We start from the raw sequence: 18,728 nt of genomic DNA, 5'->3' as shown, positions 1-18,728 counted from the left end.
TTTTAGTATGGAGTTTCCCGTGTGATACCGAAATATTTAAAAACACCGTATGGGGACTTGTTATTGTTTTCATCTTTGTCATTTGGTCTTTATGTATAGTTATCTCATTTACCATCCCTCATATCTTTATATGTATTACTACCTATTTGCTTTTTGTTTGTATTTTCTAATCTTTACTATCTAAATTGCTGATGCCTCTGTCACTTTGAACATGACAAATGATGTGTGTATGTAGTGTTTTACTCTTTTAACTTGAGGCTAGCATGAGCCTGATCCTCTCGCTTGGCACTAAAAGTAGATACATGTGCATTACAGTTATATAAATTAAAGAGCAATGCTATTCATGATTATTTATTTTTATACTAACATATATTTTCTCTATATGTCCCCCTTTGAAAAGTTTGAATGTGGCGGCCATTGTTTGACAAATAGCAGAAACATCAATGAAAATAATCCAGTTCCATGATTAACTGCGCATGTGTAACCTAATTAGCCAAACTATGAAATCACACGATATTTACCGAGGATTCATCGACTGGGGGCTTAATAGACTGATAAATCTGTCTCAAATCTGAAAACACTCTGTGTGTTCAATATTTAAACAAAGTTGTCTTGATATAAAGTAGTAAGGCCATGTTTGTTGCTTAGCAGAGTGACATAGTCAACGTAATCATATATAAGGATTATTGTGAACACGCATGGAGCCAATTCGCCTTGCAAGTCCTATAAGACAATTTAAACGAATTTCCCTGAATGTCTTTTAAGTCGTACCATAGGGGTCATGTATTCTAGTTTTCCGAAATAATAGCCAAAAACCGGAAAATGGGTTAAATACGCCATTTAAGGGCAATAACTCTAATAAGAAATAACTGCAAATATCGATTTCTGTTGATTTCTATTATGATGACCTATTTGCTGATTACTTTGCTGTTTACCATTATGTTCTATATTAAGCCATGGCGGTAAAACAAAATTGTGTAATGAGTATAATCTACTCAAATTTTAAAGAAGACACTTATAGGTTTATTATGGCGAAGTTTAGAATAGATTGACATGTTTTTTTATTATTTAATTACTACGACGACGGACGCCAAGTGACAATAATAGCTCAGGTGGACCCTCCCGCAACACAAACACTTTTGAACATCTGCATACTGGCATATAATACTGATTCCATATACGTGAATATGGTCTGCCATTCAAAATAATATGACTGATTGATGCGACTTGCCTAGATTTTCAATAAATGTTTGGAAATTAAATTATGGGCAAACATTTTTTTTCAAAATTGATCCTTGTGCATTTTTTTTTAACCAAAAATGTGTTGTTTCGTCGAGTATGTGAAGATTGATATTCACGTTTTCGTCATATCACATGGAGGTTGTCAACGAATGTCAGCTGATAAGGTAAAACATTCAGAGATGGAAATAAAAAAAAAACACACTAATCTCATAAATCTTCAAAGTAATAAGATTTTTGCCGTCGACAGGGTAAGTAATTCCTAATATACATTCATTAGCAAGTGTTAAAGCAATGAATATATATAAAAACAGTCATGGTACTGGATTGACGTGGATTTGTCATGAAGGATGTATGACAGAGTTGAAACATTATTATTGAGAAAGGGTATTATATGATTTCCGCAATAATTACAAAACTACGATGTATAACAATTATTCAATTCGTGTAACATGTGAATAGGGATAAGTCGTTCTTCTTTGTCACATTGATAAGGTCAGTTTTAAAATTAATTAAGACAACAGCAGTTGACCGATGTTTAAATTTCGTAAATCGATTAGGAAGGGGCAAATAAGGGTAACAACTAAAAACCGAAAGAATCGCACGAATTTCAAAAGGAAATAGAACGGGTTCATCGACAGGGTAAGCGTCTCCTGCTATGCATGCGAATTCAAGTAGTCAAAATATCACAATCGGAAATAGGACACAATCGGTAAAATCACAGACGAGACGATTACACCGGCATACAATGATCTAAGACCGCTATTGAGTTGAGATGAGAGTGTAACTTTGTTTTTAAAACTGTTTTATAAGAATTTGGCATATCATATCAATTGAGATTTGACCTTGACATATATGGTGTTACTACTCAAGAATGGAAAGTTGCGGATATGAAAACAATCATAGCAGCTGAGTCTATTTTAAGAAAAAATTCTTAGTATGGAGCAGACGTGATTAGCCGATTGATGAAGATGGAAAGTTCTCCTAGTTAATAATTTTTCTTATCCAAGTTTCTTGTTGATTTGTTAAAATTTGTAATTTAGGTAATACAGTTTATTTAGTATGTCAGATGTCTTTTCCACTGTGTACATAACCAAAGCTTTAGTTTAATTCTTGATGTTTTAAAAATATGAATTTTGGAAATCACAACCCTTTAAAATGTTCTAGCATAAACTAAATTCAAACAGGTCGAACACTACATGTCGTTCCTGAGGGTACAAAGTTTAAAAAAAATCTTTCATGAAAAACGACGTAGTATTCCGAAATCATTCCAATCTTTTAATTCGGATCAAAGACAAATTAGAACATTGGAATCATTTGAAGGAATATGAATAAAAAATTTTGATTTTTAAAGACATTGTTAATATTTCGCACCCTCTTGTATATAATGGTATAGTTAATCAAACAGAACAATTTCCGTCCGAAAATCTTTTCGGTTTTAACCTTATTCAGAAAAGGATCGAAGTTTTTTTTGGAGTGCCGACGACATATTAACATACGACAAGCCACATAACCGAAAAAGATATAAATTAAATATCCAAAACCAGCGAATATAAACGTTATCAAAGAGAATTGAAAAAGCAACTTATAGCATACCCAAAATGCTTGTATTAATCAATCATGCTAAGTGCGCTGGATAGGCTACATTGGCTATACTGATGAAGAATTTGCATGTTACTGACGGTTCACCAGTATTGGTATGGGACAAGTATAAATGAATAAAGTTAAACATATAGAAATTGCTAAAAACTTGCAATCGAATAGAGGTCCATTGTTCATACCTATACTGAATCTTTTTTATATAATATAAATGTTTTGTCTCTTTGTAGCTTTTATTCCAGGGGATCTTGGATTTTTAGGAAAATATGATCCAAACCAATACTTTAAAAACTGTAAGTGGTACTTCATATGCTTATTATTAGTTTTAGCTCTTTTTTATTCAACGTCTAAGCTTATTTCCATTTCTAAGCAAGTTGATGGTAGTAAACACATCGAAACTGAATGCATAGCACAAACAGGTGGTTTAGCTGTTCCATATATATACATTTTTGTATTTTTCAGTAAATAACAAGAAAGCTTGGAAGCAGACATGGGATGGTTCTTGGCCAAATACAGGTAACCCATAGCTTATATCCATTTTTAGCTTATCTAAGTTCTAAGTTTAGCTCAAATTAAAAATGGGTCAAATGCTAAAGTTTTAATTGCTCTGTAGAATAGTACGGAACTGTATATATGAAACTGCAAGTATTTATTTGTTTCACAGCTAAAGAATGACAACTCTTTATTCCTTATTGTTATTGATAATAATTAGTTCACTTAACACTTATGGTGCATCCGAAGCGTTGATTTTTAGTTTACCTTCAAAGGCACTTCAAAACCAGTAATTCGAAGACATATTACATATTCGTAATACGGTTTAGCTTTGACGATTTAAAGCAAAGAAAGTTAATTTGATTTCCCATGCACAGCAAGGAAATGATTCCTACATTCATAGCCATAAAGTTTATAAATTCAAAAAGTTATTCAGCGATATACATTGATGTTGAAGACAGTATTAATATATTGCTGTGCAAATTTTGCATATTTTTTTTAACAAAGATTGTTTTCAAGAATATCCTTATCCAACAAAAAATGATTTGTGTTTGAAAGACAAAGCATATAGCGTTACTTCCAAAAGAGTTTAGTTTTGGCTTTGAATGTCCATCCTATCAGGTTTTTTTTTTCGATAAAATTGGTCATATCGAACAGAATTGCACTTAGAACAATCTTTGGGCGTTTGCAATTTGAACGATATACCGTTCAGAAATGTGAACGATATAATGTTCAGAAATACATCAAAATCTTGTACACAAATGAAGCTGTACATGTCATTATGATTATTTCTCATTGATTGGAAAACAGTTTGAAAATGATCCTGGAGTGAAAAAAAAATTTAAGAGAAATTGGCTCTATCTCTTTTTCGAATATTGTAGCAAAAAAAATCATTTACAGGTGAAAGCAAAAATGAGCAGACGACAATAGAAACAACATCATCAGAATTAAATGTAGAAACACATTTTGGGAATACTGCAAATGAAGAACAATTGATTGTTACTGGCCATGGAAACCATAACCAGCATGGTATGTTATATCGTTCTCATTTAAATTTTATTTCAATTGTAGATTCACGACGTATGTATACATTTGACTCATCCCTAAAAATCTAATAGTCCTTCCCTGTATGCCATTATTCAAAGGAAAATGCACCTCAATCCCGACAAAATCTACCCCTGTCTTTAACTGATGAATATTGACATCCACACCATTTTACATGTGTCGGGACAATGTCATAATCAATGTACATGTATACACCCTAATTCGCAATAGCTTTTGTAAAAGATTGTCTACATCCACTTGTTTTAAGTCTGTTTTACGTTCGAGCATTTTAATTTTTTTTAACGTTGACATAATGTCTGAAAGGTTTTGAAAGTTCGATACATCTGTAATTAATATCTAATTTTCCTACGCTTGTTTTCCTTTTTAGGGAAAGATAACCTGAAGACATGGGACGGCTCATGGCCAGGTATATATATATATATATATAAGTCTAAATTGAAAACAACGTTCAAACCTATGATTGCGTTGGATAAAAACCGCAATTTTTATACGTGTGCATGCAAAACAAATTTCTTGGTAGAAGGGTCTAAATACAGCACAAACAACATTTTCCAAAAGACCAAAAAAATTAAAAAGTATATTTAAACAAACGCATTTGACTAACAGGTCGAACAACGGATGTTCTTAAACCCTGCTGACTGCCATTGGCGATTGCCAAATAAACGGATCACAAGATGTAACAAAATGAATCTTTATTTAATTTATTCATTTAATACCAAATAGAAAACAATAAAATTGCGGAAAAGATGGCAAACCGCAAACATGAGGTGCAAAAATTTGTACACCATATCCGGATTTCGACAATTAATGTCTCTTCAGTGATGTTAGCAATCGAAACAGTATTTGGAAGGCCATATAATTTACCTCAATTTAGGATAGACTCTTGAATTTTAAAGAGTCAAAATAGGATGAACGGATCATATAAACCCGAAGGCAAATATAATACAAGCCCAAACGAAAAAATATAAATAAGTCTAAATTGAAAACAACGTTCAAACCTATGATTGCGTTGGACAAAAACCGCAATTTTTATACGTGTGCATGCGAAACAAATTTCTTGGTAGAAGGGTTAAATATATCTGAAATAAATATGGAATAATACATGTTTAAGTCAGGACTTATTGTTGTTAGAATGGAAACAGTATAAATACTTAATGTATAAAAACGCCAACAATTTAAAGCAAACATCGATGAAGCTATTGGTCACTGCAATAATGAGAAAACACCCATAGGTTAACGGTAGTATATAAAATCACAATGACAAACATTTGAAAATATTAAGTATTTAGGACAACTAAAACTGTTGTACTACTTGCTCTTGGTATGTGACCGGATGTATAGTATTTGCACGGATTTCAACATTTCTGCGGTTCTTAACTAGAGTCGCTGATGTTATAGCAAAACAAAGCAATATACTATACAAAATCAATCAAAAAGTGAAATAACAAAAATACCAAACTCCAAGGGAAATTCAAAACGGAATGTTCTTTATAACATGGCAAAATCAAAAGCTCAAACACATCAATCAAATGGGAAACAAATATCATATTACTGACCTGGTACAGGCATTTCCTTATGTAGAAAATGGTGGATTAAATTTGGTTTTATAGCTAGCTGAACCTCTCACTTGTATGATAGTCGCATATAATTCCACAATGAAATGTGCCCAATGCATTTAAAAGGTTATAGCAGTGCAGAACTATAAGCATACATGATTAGATTTGATATCCTGTGTTTGATGATAATTCTTTAGTCGCAGCCAAATTCAAAAAAGAACTTGCAAAGTAAGAAAAACCACCAACAACTTTTGTGGAAAATTTGCTGTTTCTTTGTTCTATTATAAATATTGATACATAAAATCTCATAAAAAATACAAGGTTTATAATTTGTACGCCAGACGCGCGTTTCGTATACGTAAAACTCATCAGAGACACACTCGAATCAAAGCAGTTGGGAGGCCAAATCAAATACGAAGTTGAAGAGCAATAAAGTGAAACTGAAAATCAAAAAAAGTTGTGTCAAATGAGGATGAGGCAATCTATACCTGGAGCTAGAAAACCTTAGTTTGTTTTAATAATTCAGCATTTTTTATAGACAGTAAATCGACAAAAAAATTAACATTTCAATGATATTTCATGCCAACACAAAAGTTCTAACTACTAGACTAGTGATACTCCAGGGAACGAACCGTTCACCAGTAGTGGCTTATAATTCTGTACACCACAAACGTGTCTTGTTATACATAAGACTCATCAGTGACGCTCGAATGAAAACAGTTAGAAGGCCTAATCAAATTCGAATTTGAATTTAAAGAGCATTAAAAAACACAGTTTCAAAAAATTGTGCCAAATAAGGCTAATGCAATCTATAGCTGGGGTAGAAAAACCAAAGTCTTTCGAAAAATTCACAGTAAATTTATAGAAAAATGAACATATAAAGAATATTCTTTGTCAACACAAATGACTAATAAACATAAACCATCATCTTTTTACATAAAATATCTCAGAAATGTTCAATTTTCAATTAGCTTCTCATGTTGTAGGAAAATCTTCGTCAGACAGTGATACGGCAAAATCTTGGGCCGAAGCATGGAAACAGGAAATGCCTGGTAACTTGAAACTAAATACTTTTCAGTAACTAAAAAAAAAAATATTCATAAAAAATATTACCAAAAGTAAGTTTTAGTAAATATATAAGCATATAACGGAATGGTTAACAAGAATCGCATCTTAAAATCTTGAATTTAGAAGAATTGTGTCCATGAAAATTCTATAAAACGCTTTGACGTCTAAAGTATAAAATAGACAGATGACCAAAGTAAACAGTACAGCCTGTGCTGTCTACAACGTTTCCTAAAAAGTTGTTTACAACAGCTGTACAGTTCCTCCCTGCAATGTAAGGGCTTCATATTCTTGTCCTGTTATACTTCTGTTTAAGCATGTACGATCATTTATAACCATAATAATTGAGAATTACGAATGACGTAAAAAACCAATAATGATAATCAGATCTCAGCTCATGCCTTTTTTTATTTTTCAAAATAACTTTCCCATCATGTGGTATTTCAACAAGCAAAAAGGTGCCCAACATTTCAATGTGCGGTTTGATATTGTGAATTGAATTGTTTCATTTTTAGGACAAAAAGGTACAAAGGGGTCGACAAACAGTAAAGAGTCGTGGAATGGAAAATGGTCAGATGCTTGGCCTGGTAATTTTTTTAAAACTGTATACTCAGGTTTTTATATATTGATTATCAATGACAATGGTATATGGGATGTATGGAGATGAAACAAAAAAAAAGCGTAAACAAATTGAAAAAAAAATAATTTGAAAATCACTCGTTAAGTATTGAATATTGCTTTTGTTTAATTAAATAGAACTCACTGATAGGGCTAAAGGTATAAAACTGACATCCATTACAAAAATAGTTTTTTTTATGATTTTACGTTTTTGTTATAGAATTGTTATTATTTAAAAAAGTACACATTATATATGTTTTATTAATGAATGTATCTCTATGTACAACATATTCTTTTGTAACCCCTGTTTATGTAGTTTGTAATATTTTTGTTTATTGGTGCTTTCTATTTTGTTTTTGTTTTTTTTTATTATTTAGATTTTTTGGTTGATTTGCATTTGTGATTGTGTTTCTTTGGGGTTTATTTTTGTGTTTTTTTGGAAAGGATGGGGGGTAGTACTACAATATGTATTAAATCTGTATGAGAGTTTGCTTCAATGTTACATCAATTAAGAATACATACATGCAGTACAATTAGATGAAAAAAAAATAAATCGCCCTGTTTGTCATAGACAGTTTTGAGTCGTCCAACGTTGTCGATTTCTATAGAAACAAATCTAGTTAAAGTAGGAAAACATGTTAATACTATTGTTTTTTTCATCTCTCTTAAAACTTTCATTCAAAGGGGTTCCAGAAAGTAAAGCTTCCATTACCGACACTAGCAAGACTGAAAAACAAGGAACTGGTATGTTTGTATCATCTTGTGCGTAATTTGCCATGGCGTTGGTAACTTATTTTCAACTTATGAGTTTGAATGTCCTTTTGGTATCTTTCGCCTATGTTTTAAAAACTTTTCTGCGTTTAATACACGTTTCTTAGTTGACCGTGTTCAGGAAGTCAAAGCAACAAAAATTGAAACAGCTAAAGTGGAGATATATAACCAGAACTGCCTAGAAAATAGCAAAAATTGACAGTGGAGTTTAAACTGTATTTTTTTAATATAACCTTTACAAAATCGACCAACCGAAAATTTATAACAACTTCGATTGTAATCGTTTAATCGTTTCTTCTCTCCGGTGAAACATTTTCTTTTTCTTTTTTTTCTTTTAAAGTTTATCAATATTCAAAAGGGAATATTTTATCGCGGCCATTTATGAAAACATCCCTTCTTTGTATATTGTAAATTTATTGTATGTAATTTGTTTACAGTTAAAGAGTAAACATGCAAGACACCATTACATTTAGCAAATTGTTATCCCCATGTCATAAATTAAGACCACAAAATTATGAGAGAAAAAGATATATACTAAAGACTATTTTGACCTGCGTCATCGAAAGTTTAATTTTATGTACTATGTTTTAGCCCTCATTCTTTTAATTTGAAGGGTTGCTAATTTTATTAACATTTTTTTCAGATGAAAACAGCTTTTCACATTCCTCTAGAGTTCTGTCGGAAATAATTGCAATGCTACAGAAACTCAGGGAATCAAAGCACAAATAAAATATTCCTTTATATACTTTTCATTCGTTTGTATTTCTTTAGATAGGTCTTCTCGTAATGGTTAATGTATAATGGCTGACGAAGGTGTGAACGTTTTTAATTGAATTAAATATTATATACTCAACTGAGTTTTAATTGCATATCAAATATGGCGACTATAGAATGAAAATGTTTCGGGGATAATAACATATTGTGTATAATGTTAATGCTACTGAACTCAGTTTATCAATGAATCAGGAAAGCACGGATGGGACCTAATAGTTGTGGATTCAGGATTTTAAAAGGGGGACCCACCAAGGCAACGCCATGAGAGGGACTTGTTAAAGTCAATGCATTAACCATATATGTAGCTCAACAGGGTAGGGTAGGGGCGCCTCTTAACTCCACCTCTTTCAAAGTAAAAGTAAGCCAACAGAACGAAACGAAACATTAACAAAACAACATACATCTACACAAAAATATCAGCACAACATCAACAAGCGTAGCGAAAAAAGTCTTGACAACTAATAGTGTTTGGAAGGACAGAATGACCGGACGAGCATCGGTAAAACTATCGCTCTTGCCATTTTATAACTATTTGATAAATATTTTTTTCTCGTTCGTGTATACAGGTACTATTAAGGTTCTTTGTTGTCATAAGCAAGGCATTTTTTTCCAATTTTACTGAAACCGAAATGAATTCTGATATATGAAATAAACAACCTAATGGTCAAATGCATTTAACTATCTTGACCATTAAAGCTTGTTTAAGGAAAGCAGTAAGAAGATATGAGCCTGACATGTTTCCAATGTGTTTACTGATCGTTATTAAATTTATAAATGTTTATAGAAAGGAGACGATAGTTGTGGATAGTAATAGATTAAATTGTACATTTCGGTAGAGTGCAATCTTGAAAAAATAACACATAATTGTAACGCAAACAATGGCTATGTTTTACAGAGATATTGTTATATATTTTACATCTATAAATAAAGGCAACAGTAGTATACCGCTATTCGAAATTCATAAATCGATTGAGAAAAAAACAAATCCGGGTAACAAACTAAAACTGAGGGAAACACATCAAATATAAGAGGAGAACAACGACACAACAGAAACACAACACTAAAATGCAAAACACACAGAAACGAACTATAATATAACAATGGCCATTTTCCTGACTTGGTACAGGACATTCTAAGAAAAAATGGTGGGTTGAACCTGGTTTTGTGGCTAGCCAAACATCCCGCTTTAATGGCAATGTTAAATATAACACTAAAATGACAACGTTACATGACAGGACTACAATACAAATAAATGGAAGAACACGCAGGACAGAGAAACACACAAATAAACAATACAATAGAACATTACGACAAGCTAATAGGTGTCAGGCCTAAAGATGAAGAGCATTGATGACCCAAAATTCCAAAAAGTTGTGCCAAATACGGCTAGGTTATCTGCCTAGGATAAGAAAATATTTAGTATTTAGAATAATTATCAAACACAGTTGATATTGATCAAGCTGTACATCCCAATTTGTTTTAAGATAAGGTGCACTTTTCTTGTATATCATAAAATTAACAGTGTCCTCGACTTTAAACTTCAGTTTCATACTGATAAATAAAATGCAATATATCTGCTATCACGTTTTCAATCTATATAATACAAATCCTAACAACCAAAGGAAAACATTAAAAATGGAAGAAAGAAAGTACAGAAAAATCCAAGTCAGTTAGAAAAGTTCAAGTTGCTGTTAACTGTAAATTATGTGAAACAGTAGACACTGAAAAATCATAAACTGCAATATTAAACAAGTATGTTTTGTTTTATTTACATGCAGATTGTTTCACAGGTGTTAGGAAACTTGGTGAAATAGAGTTTCATAAAATTAATTGTGAAAATGACCCAAAAGTCTCTTTCTTTGTAAAGAACCAACAACAAATACACGAAAGATGATATAATAAAAACTACTTTTTGATCGACAACATATTTGTTGAGTTTGGTGGATTGATATTTCAGCAGACAGTCGGTATTCCAATAGCAATGAATAAGTATTGATTGTGCACCCCTATTTGCTGACTTGTTTTTTGTGCTCATATGAAGCAGAATCCATACAGAAAATCTTAGTAGTAATATACCAACTTTACCTGCATATGGGATATACATTTCCCAACTCATTCGGTATTCAAGAGCTTGCATCTGCTACTCAGACTTTATAAAACGTCACCAGTGTCTGAGCAGAAAGTTGATGAACCCGGGTTATGTCAAAGAACGTCTCGTCCTTTTACTAAAAAAAAGTTCATCGGGAGATACCAAGACCTTGTTGATAAATATTCCGTATCAACTTCACAAATAATATATGGTGGTCTTGATGTATAGATTCTATGTACTGACGTTGTTTATCATCTTAATTACGTGTTATAGTGTTCTTTTATTTGTCTTTGTAAATTATTAACGTTTACTGTTTGGTCCATTTTTGGTAATATCCTTTAGGCGCGGCTCAGTACTTATACATCCCGCCATTGTGTTGTTGTGCTGTGGTCATCTTTTGTATTCTTGTGTTTCATTTTTGCGTATGTGCTTTGTCTATATGCAATTTTGTTTTTCTTTGTTGACACATTTGTTTGTTTTTATAGTGATTGAAATTATAACACAATGTTGACTGCTGTGCCCCTATTTTGACATTTTTATCTATTATGTCTGTTTGCTGTGAGAGGTTTAGCTAGTTTTAAAACCAATCATCATTTTCTACATGCCTGTACCAAGTCAGGAATATGACAGTTGTTTTCCATTAGTTTGATGTGTTTGAGCTTTTGATTTTGCCAATTGTTAAGGGTCTTTCCGTTTTGAATTTTCCTTGGAGTTCGGTATTTTTGTTGTTTTACTTTTTTTCTCAAATACAAAAAGATCATGCATTTTGCTTGGTTCTCTAATTTCACATTCAGATAAATTAATGGTGTCATGTCACCCAATATACAAAATTTCGGCGAATGCTTGCATCTCAAATATCCTAGTGAACTTGATATTTAGGATACTACCAAATTAGAAGGTCTGCTTTAAATCTTGATACAGATATTAACACAGATGAAGACTTCAAACCAGAATATATATCAAACGTGACGATTTCAACTTCCCATTTGTCAACGTCCCATTTCACAGCAGTAACATATCGTGTGCCAAAAGTCATAGCGTTTTCATATCTTAAACAGAATGTTATCCTTGCACAAAAAACCTGTTCCAATCAAATGACTGAAATCGACATATATAAATTATATGGACACCATCACGAACTAGTTGATCGATACGATAGGTATGTGTTTTAATTCACTAGCAAAATGTTTTTCCGGTGTATGATCTTTAGATACGAGTAAAGTCATCTGATCTGTAATTTTACTAATTGTGTCCTATTCCCTATTCCTATTTTTCCGATTGTGAAATAATGATTGAGTGTGGATTCACATGGCGGTTGATGCATTCAAAGATAGAGAATTGACCCTGCCGACACACATGGCCTCGCTCATTTTAGAGTTCATGCAATTTCCTTAGTTTTTGTTTGTTAGCTTAGTTTGTCTCTTTTTGATAGATTTACGAGATTTTAATATCTGTAAACTATGGTTATCATTGTTAGCTAACCTAAATAACATAAGATAATTTGAAATACTGCAGTACAAAGAAAAACCGTAAACGATGTATGTGTTCTCTAATCTGAAATATGTTTTGCTTACATCCATTTCATTTGAACTTTGATATATAGTTGTCTCTATGGCAATCAAACCATATCTTCTTATTCTGATATTTACATGAGAACATATAGATATAAAAAACATGAATTATAAAAAAGAGATCGTTTGTCTACCATATCATGAATAAAAACTTATATGTAGAAGGTGATCTATTATTTTCTAAAATTTTATGTTTCTTATATCTTTATGCACTAGTTAAATGTCTATTCAGATTAGAAAAACATGTTCAAGTACATCTTATACCTTTTGTCTTTGTAATGCAGTATTTCAAATTATCCTATGTTATTTACGTTATTTAAATAAAGGCGACAGTATTTAATCGGGGTGAAAATTTAAATCGATTTAGAATGTAACAAACAAAAACTGAGGGAAACGCATGATGTCCTATAAGTCTGGATCAGTCTACAGGGTAAGCGTCTACTGTTATGCATGAATCACCCATTATACTTATCTACACTCAGCAAAAATGTCACAATCGGGAAAAGGTTGTACATACATATGGCGATCCTTATCAAGTATGACCTGTTTTGACCAATCGAACTTAAATCAGTATTCTTCCTCCGCATTTCACTTTTTTTTGTTTTTGAACTATTGGCATTAAAATCATTAGGGCAATTACAATATTCCATCTATGCAGTTGTATTCATATCAAACAAGGAAGACCCAAAATTACCATCGGAAAAACATTTTTCTCAAAATATCTTAAACATAGTTGCAGTGATGTTAATTTGATCTATTGAAATTAAAATCAATAGACGTCTTCCCCTTCCTTAAATCTTCCATCTGTCTGAGTTTCATTTGAAAAAAGTTATGGAAACTAAAGTTATCATCCAGATACAATTTTCTATTTTGAGTAACAATGACCTTAAACTTGACATATTGATCAAAACATCGATATGTTTCTTTCCCTTCTCTGTATCTCCCGTCAAGTTATATTCTAATCAAACAAAGAGTACTTAAGTTATCATCAGGAAACCATTTGTTTTAGACACACAGACGAACAAAAGACAGACATAAGGGACAAATGGCCGTATAGACAAAGCGGTGACTATAATCTCCTTATTTTGTCTTCAGGGTGTATTAATTAAACAGAAAGTCAATACTGTTATTTGATGGTAAGATTACTGTTTTTTTTTTGCACTGAACATACGTCACATTAATAACCTTTCACTAGAAATGCGCTTAAACTTTTCACAACTTGATCAAAATTTAAATTCGCCAATTGATGATATAAAAGGACAAATCTTTTGTAATATGCACATTAAATGCTAACTGTTATCATGTAATCGATATGTTAAGTACATACAATATATTTTAACGTTGTTGATCTTAACAACTGAGAAACACACCAAACAAGGAAATGAAATACATAGCTAATAAATATGGCGTTCTCCCAGTCAGTTAGAAAAGGTCAGGTTCCTGTAAATTGTAAATTATGTGAATCAGATAGACTAATACAATGGAAATGTATGGACTGCAGTCTGCTGTTGTGTGGTCATTGCAAGGACAATGTACATTCCAAATTCAAAAATGCCCAAGATCATAGGATCATCAGTACAAAAGAGGTTGAACTGCATACTGAAAAAATAGATATTACCAATATTAAGTGTCAAGAACATGCTGGACTATCATCATGTCTTTACTGTAATACATGTGACATCCTCGTGTGTCCAACCTGTATTGCTAAAGTTCATAAAAAGCATGATTTTATTGAAATCCGTGATGCATACAACATGAAAGTAGAAAGACTGGAAAAAAGTCAAAGTAAAATGAAAAAGAGTAGTTCTAAAATGAATGCAATGAAAACTGAACTCAACAAAGTAGTGTCAGCGGAAAATTTAAAGTATTCACAAGTAAGACAAACTATTCTTAGTCATGAGAAAGGAGTTAAAGAACAAGTTGATAACTATTTTAAAGAACTTATAGATACATTGGATCAAAATCATGAAACAGTTTTGATATCAGTTAAGTCAGATCTTAATAATATATTAAATTTCACAAACCAGACAGAGGACAAAATCAATGAAGTCCAAAACTTTATTGAAATTTCCGATGCTACTGAATTCTTCAAAGGGGTTAATATGATGCAGATATCTACTGAAACCAAAGAACCACAAACAAAGCCAAGCTATAGATTTTCGCCAAAATTTGTTCCTGGTAGTTTTACCCAATCAGACATTGGATCATTTAAAGATGATGGGAGTTTGTCGGCAGAAATAAACATCTCCTTAGTGATCAATAATGAGTACCACACTGAACTTGAGTCGATATCATACGTTAGTCCATGCCTTGACCGGTCATTTTGGTTAAGTTCCGGCTCTCATGGAATGTTACAGAGAGTAAAACCGGAAGAAACCAATCTGAAGGTAATATCTAAATTTAACATTAAAGTGTATGGAATAGCAGTTACCCCATCTAATCAACTCCTTATTAGTATGGAAGGGAAAACGAGGTTACAACAAATCAGCAATGCAGGTGAACTGGTTGATTCTGTCTATGATGTCAACCCATTTTTCCCTATAGCAATCCATGTTATCAGTGGCAGTAAACTCCTAGTAGGAGCTTATAGTGATGAACAAAGAAGCTCTGTGATCATAATGAACAAAAAAGGAGACAAGGAATTTGTATATAAACATGATCAACATAGTCCTACTTTAATTACTGTTCCGAAACGCATAACGAGTACCAATAATGGAAATATACATGTAGTGGATCAGATTTCAGAAGACTTCAGTGGAAAAGTTGTGGTCTTAGGACATGATGGACATCTAATTTACAAGTACTCAGGTCTTTCAGCTACCAATAAGACTTCACCATTTAAACCACGACATATTGTGACAACACCAAGTGACAATGTTGTTGTGATTGATCGGGATATTCCAATCTTGCACATCCTAAATAACAATGGTAATTTTATTTCATATTTCAATACTGAGGAAATAGGAATACAATTTCCATATTCGCTTGCCTTCAACACGACGGGACACCTATACATAGGATGCACTAAGGGTCCAGGTCATAAATCTACAGAAGCAAAGCTGTATGAAACAAACATTGCAGGATTCTGAAATATTCAAACTTTTTCTGGAACGGAGACATGTAAAATAAGAGCATGTTTGTTGTAATTCACAAATGATCATTTGACAAATGAACTAAAATTATAGAAAAATTAACGTATAGCCATGATGAGACATGTATATTTTGAACAATTATAGGAAACAAATTCCTTTCTATAGTAACACTATGTTTTCATTTTTTTTAAACTAACTTTCAGGCATAACATATTACATTACATTTACAATGAATAATCAAAGTCAGCCAAATCAGTTTTAGCAATATGAAATTAAAATTATTGATTTTTGCCGAATATTTGAATCAGGAACGCAATCACATAAAAAAAACAAAAAGATATCTTAAATTCTTTCCTCCCAAGAACTAGCGTTCAGCACCGGTTTTTAATTGCTATGGTTTATTTTGCTTCTTTTTGTTTTGTTTTTCAAATCCTTGAAAATTTTACAGACACTTTTAACCACTCCTCTTTTTATATAATTTTGGAAAGATCTTAAGTATGAACGCGTTCGAAATAAGAACTACCATACAATTTTTGTGGTGTCTTAATTTTCGCTATACTTTTACAATCAATATCAGATCCAAAAACTAAAACTGTCCGCATCTAAAATGTATTGACATTTTAGTATCCTAGTGACTGACATGCATGAATTCAAAGAAGCTGATAATATAAATATTTTTTTCAAGTGTTAACTCAGACGCATTTACATCTCAAATAAATGCATATTTGCATATCAAGAACCAACAGCATATTAAGTGTCATATATTCAAATCAAGATCTGCGGCGAGAAGTTGCAATGACAAGGTAGAAGATGGATAGGGCCAACATTTTCTAACATAAATATGGCATGACTTAAGAAAACATCTATGGATATAAAATATCCTAACCTCAAGCTCATTTTTATATAAGAATGTAACGTTCTACCAACTTTCTTGTAGATACGATTAACCATCTTTAAATCGTGGACCCATCATGTTGCTCGTGTAAGTACAAACCCGGTGATAAGTCTAATTCGGTTAGTCATTCAAGGAAAAGAGGACGGGGTTGTGGTTACGAAAATTGGAACATATCCGTCGTCATCTGTGAAATAGATATTCAATAACGGTCAACAAACTCGTGATGGCGTCCGTAAAATTTTTGAAAGGATGATTTCAACTTCGCCACTTTGTTCAATAGCTTCCTAGTAAGCAGCAACCCTCTATGAAAGAATATAGGTTAACATATCAATGGCTCGTAATTGCATCACATAATTATCTCAGTTAACATGTTTAAATATATTGTTGACTAGATATAAGAAGATGTGGTATGAGTGCCAATGAGACAACACTCCATCCAAGTCAAAATTTATAAAAGTAAATCATTATAGGTCAAAGTACGATCTTCAACACGGAGCCTTGGCTCACACCGAACAGCAAGCTATAAAGGGCTCCAAAAATAACTAGTGTAAAACCACTCAAACGGGAAAACCAACGGTCTAATCTATATAAAAAACGAGAATCGCGAAACACTTACGAACCACATCAACAAACGACAACTACTGAACATCAGATTCCTGACTTAGGACAGGTGCAAACAACTGCAGCGGGTTTAAACGTTTTAATGGTACCAAACCTTCACCCTCATCTGAAACAATAGTGTAACATCACAACAAAGAAAGACACACTATAAGTTATGAGTAATTTCAATATAATAATTACTATTTATATTAAATAACGAGTTGTTAAACATATTTCTCTTATGGTCAACACTTTTATTGAGTTGAATATAAAAATTCCACGAATCGTAAATCTAATATTTCGTACATACCAGCATAACGTCATATTTAGCTCTAAAATCGCTCAACCTGCAACTAATTGCAACACAAGGTTTTTTTAGTGCAAATTATAATACAGACTTGTACTAACAACATACTAAAACTATACATTGATATAATTTGCGGAAAAGGTTTTTTTGGGGTGAAATATGTGGTTTTTAGAGAAAAAATGCTGAAAACTGGAAAAGAAGAAAAATTGTTATTTATGGTTACATTTTTAGACCTAAAGCTTGTTGAAGACAGGAAACCTTATCTTAATAGAGTATTATGTAGTCCTCTAGTTATTATTATTCATATTGAAGTAATTTTGAGGTGAAATGAGTGATTTTTAGTGAAAAAAACACTGAAAACTGGAAACGTAGAAAATCTCCGTTGTTAATGGTTAATATTTTTGAAATTTGATCTATATAGAAAAGGGACATACTATTTTATGTTTTATTTGTGAAGTCCTTTAGTTATCAATATTAATATTTGGGTAATTTTGGTTGAATATATGTTTTAAGACCGAAAACCCGGAAAACTGGAAATGAAGATATCTCGGTTATTGATGGTTAAAACTTTCAAATTGGAATCTTATCAGAAAATAGAGAATACTATCCGATGTTTATCTTAAGAAGTCCTATAGTTATTAGTATTTAAAAAATTGTAATTCTTGTGTAAAATGTGATTTGTAGAGAAAAATTGTGAAAAATGGAAATAAAAAACTCGATTATTCATGGTTAAAACTTTTAACATAGGATCTTTATAGACAGATTATATCATCTTATGTTTATCGCATATGTATTCCTCTTGTTATCTATGGCATGGTATTGGTTGCAAAAATTTGATATTTTTCATTTAAATGCAATATTTTTCATTTAATTGGTATATTTTTTCATTTATATGCAATATTTTTTCATTTATATGCAATATTTTTCATTTGTATGGTATATTTTTTCATTTAAATGGTATATTTTTTCATTTATATGCAATATTTTTTATTTTA

General features: G+C 31.9%; 2 protein-coding genes across 3 annotated transcripts; both read left to right on the top strand.

Annotated features, from left to right (window-relative positions):
* The first annotated feature begins 3,030 nt into the window (after positions 1-3,030).
* LOC127738709 (uncharacterized) lies at positions 3,031-9,153 on the top strand. Of its 2 annotated transcripts, XM_052250055.1 has the most exons (8): positions 3,031-3,131; positions 3,301-3,354; positions 4,231-4,359; positions 4,763-4,801; positions 6,938-7,003; positions 7,532-7,603; positions 8,319-8,378; positions 9,049-9,153. In XM_052250055.1, the coding sequence occupies exons 1-8, from the start codon at positions 3,050-3,052 to the stop codon at positions 9,132-9,134; spliced, it is 588 nt and encodes a 195-aa protein (XP_052106015.1). In that variant the 5' UTR covers positions 3,031-3,049; the 3' UTR covers positions 9,135-9,153. The 2 variants fall into 2 exon arrangements, with proteins under 2 accessions (XP_052106015.1, XP_052106016.1); XM_052250056.1 differs by lacking the exon at positions 4,763-4,801.
* A 5,075-nt stretch (positions 9,154-14,228) lies between these two features.
* Positions 14,229-18,457, top strand: LOC127738694 (protein wech-like). The gene has a single exon (XM_052250031.1). The coding sequence runs from the start codon at positions 14,243-14,245 to the stop codon at positions 15,926-15,928; it is 1,686 nt and encodes a 561-aa protein (XP_052105991.1). The 5' UTR covers positions 14,229-14,242; the 3' UTR covers positions 15,929-18,457.
* Positions 18,458-18,728: the final 271 nt, after the last annotated feature.

This window comes from Mytilus californianus, unplaced genomic scaffold, assembly GCF_021869535.1.
Source record: "Mytilus californianus isolate M0D057914Y unplaced genomic scaffold, xbMytCali1.0.p SCAF_4, whole genome shotgun sequence".
NCBI lineage: Eukaryota > Metazoa > Mollusca > Bivalvia > Mytilida > Mytilidae > Mytilus > Mytilus californianus.
This window is presented reverse-complemented; position numbering and strand designations above follow the sequence as displayed.

What these genes read in the sequence shown, in the direction of transcription:
- LOC127738709 (XM_052250055.1), top strand. Translation starts at nt 3,050, where the DNA reads ATGTTTTGTCTCTTTGTAGCTTTTATTCCAGGGGATCTTGGATTTTTA. An exon ending in TGGAAACCATAACCAGCATG is followed by an intron (nt 4,360 to 4,762) that starts GTATGTTATATC and finishes TTTCCTTTTTAG; the next exon opens with GGAAAGATAACCTGAAGACA. An exon ending in GACTGAAAAACAAGGAACTG is followed by an intron (nt 8,379 to 9,048) that starts GTATGTTTGTAT and finishes CATTTTTTTCAG; the next exon opens with ATGAAAACAGCTTTTCACAT.
- LOC127738694 (XM_052250031.1), top strand. Translation starts at nt 14,243, where the DNA reads ATGGCGTTCTCCCAGTCAGTTAGAAAAGGTCAGGTTCCTGTAAATTGT.